Raw genomic sequence first — 5,000 nt, forward strand, 5'->3', positions numbered from 1 at the left:
CGATCCTCCAATCGTCAGGAACTGCCGCTGTATTCAAGGACTGCTGGAAAATTTTGGTTAAAACAAGACTCGACGAACACACCGTGCCCTGCAGTATTTTAGAGTTAATGTAGTCGACGCCACAGGATGAAGACAGTTTCATAGATTTAATAATTTTTACAATACCGTCAAAATCAACATATACTGGATCCATATAAGGGAGGTTGTTAACAATGGTTGGTAACAATGCTAAAGGACGTGGGATGGTGAACTGAGCAGAGAACATGTTATTTAAAACTGAGGCACATTGACTCACCTCTGTTTTGTTTTTAAATTCATCTTCCAGGTTAAGTGGCGAGCGTGGAGTATGGTTAACAACTTGCCAGAATTGGCGAAGGTTAATGAGGAGCAGGTATGGGAGGGTTTCCTGGTCCAAAATATGTTTCTGTTCCGCAAGCATGCGCTTGTACTCATTTGCGCATTCATTATACCTGTCCCAAGATTCAGTGGTGTTATTATTTTTGGCTGTCCGAAAACGGCGTTTCTTCTTATTGTTGAGTATTTTCAGCGAGCGCGAGTACCAGGGGTTAGAAGATCGGGAACTTATGGCGGTGCTTGGGACATGTATTTCAACAAGTTCTAATAATTTGTTCTTAAATTTACACCTGTTTTCGTTCACATCCCTACTATCAAATTTATCTAAGAAGACTGAGAAGTAATTTGAGAGGTCCATGTTAAACTGCTCATAATTTCCTCTGTTATATAGCCTTATCGTTTTAACAAGTCTTATACGTTCAGGCGCTTCAAATGCTAGGTCACGATGTACTGCCTTGTGATCACTTATGCCTTCGGATCCAGACAGCGACGAGACACACTCAGGTTGATTCGTTAATACCAAGTCTAATATATTTGAGCACACGTCATTTACACGCGTTGGAAAAGAAACCATCTGGGACAGATTGAAATCTAAACAAAATTTAACAAACTCACGACAGTCACTGGTACCATGAACACAATCTTGACCAGGTGAATTCCATTTAATATCGGGGAAATTAAAATCGCCAAATAAAAGAACAGGATGGCCAGGAAGTTTCACACATAAAGCGGACAGCTCGTCATGCAAAGAAGGCACAAAATTAGATGACGCATCGGGTGGCCTGTAACAGACGCCAAGCAAGATTGATTTAAAACCGCATTTCATTGATACCCAGATTGCTTCGATGGTGATCGAGCACTATCGAAGAAGGGAACTTTGAATACTTTCATGCACGCATATTAAAACGCCACCACCACGACGGCCGCATCGATCTCGCCTATAAATGATAAACTCAGGGTGACTCGGCAATATTTTATTGCTGTCTACCGGAATGAAGCCAAGTCTCGGAGATGAGTACAATTTTAGCATCACAAGAGGAAATAAGAGAACAAAGTTCCTCTCGTTCTGGCATTAGGCTACGCGCATTTAACTATAAAACACTAATTTGGGAGCTAACAGCGGCAACAATTGGGGATGTAACAGCGGCAACAACACCAATGGGGGAGCTAGTAGCGGCAACATTTCTGCTCCTACTCCCTGCCCGGTCCTATGGGGAGTTTCAATCACGGAATCCAAACGTGCGTCGTAGCTGAAGGTCTTAGGGCCCATGTGCAATTTGTCAAACCGAGGTTTAAATGGGTGACCCTGCGGTTTCGCGAACGAGTAAAGTTTCTTTCGTGCGACGCGGATATTCGCAGAGAAATCCTCAGAGATAGTAATGGGTGTACCTCGCAATTTAGGCCCACAAAGAAGTAGTTGATTTTTCGTCTTGTAAGAGGAAAAGCATACAATAACCGGCCTGTTTTCAATAACCGGCCTGTTCTTTTTCAAGAGAATTGAGCTTGGTGGTGAGGGCAGAGACCGAGTTCTCGAGTTGCGTCTGCTTATGAAGTACCCTCTCAACATCGGTTTTTAGAGCAGCCTGGCCCGTCGCCAGGCTCGTTATATTGGTGTCAAGTCTTAGTAGCAATACATGCATATCCTCAATGTGCTTTGGATCAACCTTTGGAGGGCCGGGGTTGGTTTCGACGTCACCAGAGAGTAATAGTAATTTACCAAAAACATGAAAACAATCACAAGCAAAACAAAACAGCACTTTGGGGCACGGGAACCATAAGATGAATACGTAGCTTGAATTTTTGGTATGTAGCGAGAAACGTTTACAGACCTGCACAAAGGGAAGCATCTCGTGTGTGAGCGTCGGTGTCGTTACGGCGCTCCCGTGCCCTCTCCGAATTCGCCGAATTCAGTCACGTGAGGAGCGGGATCGACATGCCGTGCAGGAAAGACGACACTACGGGGATGAACGCGCAACTCTGGCTCCCGTAGAGAGCCTGCCTATATACAGGAACTTTAGCTCTTTGGAACGCACAGTTATGAAACGAAAATCTAGATGGCGCTTCGAGCAACGGCAAGCGGATTGAAGTGACTGAACGTAAAAAGGAAGCGAAAAAATATTTTTATCTATTTTTTTTTTCTTTTTTTTTTTTTACGTTTCGTGGAGAGCTTTCTGCAGGTTGTTGTGTCCAGTGTTCGGGCTGGGGGAGGCGGTGGTCGCGGCGTGTTATTGTTGCAGCGCCATGCGCTAAAGAACAGAGGCCAGATTCACGAAACGATTTTACTCCAAAAATGTACGTACGACAGCAGCTCCGGAGCCGTTTTTCTACGATCAACATGACCGACAACGTCGCTCAGTTACTTGGTCGCGACGACCAACGGACATTTATTTTTCTACGTGCTCTTCTCGCGGGTCCCGATTTCAAGCAGCAAGAAAAAAGAAGGAAGTACTCGAAACCAGCCACGACGAACGCGAACGCTGTATCCACAAACACCCGGAAAAGCTAAAACGGCAACGGTGACACCGACCGAGCGAGCTCGGCAAAATGTAGGTCTAGCAGACACTCCGACTCGGAGCAGCGTTGCTCCGACGGTCCTTGGCCAAGACCGTCTGCCCACGACCGGCTGGCTTGCTGAACGGAATACGCGCCCGCGCGACCCTAGTCGATCCTTTCCGTATTATAGTTTGATCGCTGACCTCAGTTTTAGATTAAGAAATCAATCTCTTTCCCTTGCCATCTCCTTGTCTTCGAGGCATCGGTGACGGACGCTGTCGTCGCAAAGGGACTCTCACCGATGCTATCTCGTTGTTCTGTGTCATATGGAGCTCAAATAAACGCCGTCTGGATTACCCTCGCAACACGGTATGTTCATACACTTTGTTAATAGGGAGTTTTCGTAGACCGCGTTTCCCCCTCCGCTAAGCCCTCCGCAACGAAGCAGCCGCTACTGCGCCGGCGCGCCGATGGCCTTGACTGCAGAGTTCCGGCTAGCGTAGCTGGTTGCGGAGAGCGTTGCGGGACAGCGGAAACGATCTACGAAAACTCCTTATTAGTATTCCATTTTTATTCTGACAACTGTACGTCACTGTCGAGCTATAACAGCTCGTGGGAGCTACGCAATGCCGGTCCCACCCTCCTTTGCCGAGTGCCACGTCAGTATCGAGTGGTAATCGTAAAAGATGGGTCTCGAAGCACTTCGATCAAACGCGCGCGTCCGCTCCGAGTGTGCACAGGTATGTTTACGTGGCTCTTATTGACACGCGTTGCTCTCGTAGTTGAAACGTATATTTTTTCAACGTCGGCTCGCTCCTGCATCTCCGAGGCCGCGAAAAAAGCCGCGCCGATTTGTCTCCATCTACGTAGCTTTGCAAACGACTGGCACGGGCCGTCTTTTACCTATGACAGTTGTGTTGACTTCGGAGGTACGAGCTGGGAGCATACTCCGGACGAGTGCGCGGAGTAAGGAGGTGAAGATGTCAGGGTAACAAAGTATGTACAAATAGCTCTATGTTGACGAAAACTGTTCGTGACGTCACAGACATCAAATTACTACTATGTCTCCTCGCTCTGCCCCGTATCGACCTCTGAAAAAGTCGTCCCTTCTTCAAGGGCACCGCCATCTTGAATTGTCGTCACTTCCAGTATGGGCGAAAACATTGTTTTGCAGTCGGTATACGCCAATAGAAGACACTTACGATATAAGCGTAACCGTCACACATTATCGTTTTGCCTCCCCCTTATTTTTTACTAGTTACGTGTCGAAACGTTTTAGTATTTTTTCGTCGCCCATACCGGATACGCCTATTGGGTGGCTCGGGACGAGAGTCTCAGAAAAGGTCTATAGGCCGCAGGAAATGCACGTCTCCTATTTTTGTTATCTTTAGAATAATTCGCTACTCCCGAGTTAACGTCTGAAAAAATAGGCGAAAAACTCTGGAATACACGACGGTCGTGTGCGCAATTTCAGGTATGTACGTTTGAAATTCGATTTTCGCTAGGCGTGCCAAATGTGAAAGTTTTTACGGCCGCACCCTGTAGGTCTGTGACGTCCCATAATGCGACGCTGCGCATCGGTAAAACTCTCGTCACATGACCTCAACACCAATTCAGCTTCCCCGCTAAATTTAGCGGAGAAACTGTGACGTCCCATAATGCAACGCGCGCGGTTACGCCGACGGCGACACCGCTCAACGCGGAGACAGACACCTAAGAGTTGCGCTCTAAACGCTTGCCAGGGTAAACGGCGGACGGCGACGCAAAAACCGAGTCGAGTGGCGGGGCGCGTTCATGCTAATAGTAAAGGCTTTGTTTGGGCAACTAGCCCGAACATACCTTTTAGCATAATGCACACACTTTTACACTGTCGCCAGAGTTGGTAGAACATCTGGTAGTTTACTATTGTTCTTCAGGATCAATGATAAGCTGGAGGGAAGTCAGATGGAGGCTTGAGCTCTTTCTTGAGTCCTCCCTTTCACGTGCTTTCTTTAACATTACAGGTCTCCTTCCCTCTCTCTATCACAAGGGGTCTGAGCGTCGTGAGAGCACAGTCCCACAACACAAAGACCCATGCCCACACAAGCGCACCATTTCCCATGAGAAATCTTAATCGTTTTCCTTAGGATGCCTTCATGTGCGCGTTGCTTATA

The 5,000-nt window shown here is 47.2% G+C and overlaps 1 protein-coding gene across 1 annotated transcript in view; it reads left to right on the forward strand.

The window, feature by feature from the left end:
* The first annotated feature begins 346 nt into the window (after positions 1-346).
* The window catches only part of LOC120838757, a 111,905-nt gene continuing 107,251 nt past the window's right edge, over positions 347-5,000 (forward strand). Inside the window, 1 exon segment of the mRNA XM_040208813.2 lies at positions 347-391. Coding sequence (XP_040064747.2) covers positions 347-391 — 45 coding nt within the window.

Source organism: Ixodes scapularis, unplaced genomic scaffold (genome assembly GCF_016920785.2).
Source record: "Ixodes scapularis isolate PalLabHiFi unplaced genomic scaffold, ASM1692078v2 PGA_scaffold13__105_contigs__length_92229423, whole genome shotgun sequence".
Classification (NCBI taxonomy): Eukaryota; Metazoa; Arthropoda; class Arachnida; order Ixodida; family Ixodidae; genus Ixodes; species Ixodes scapularis.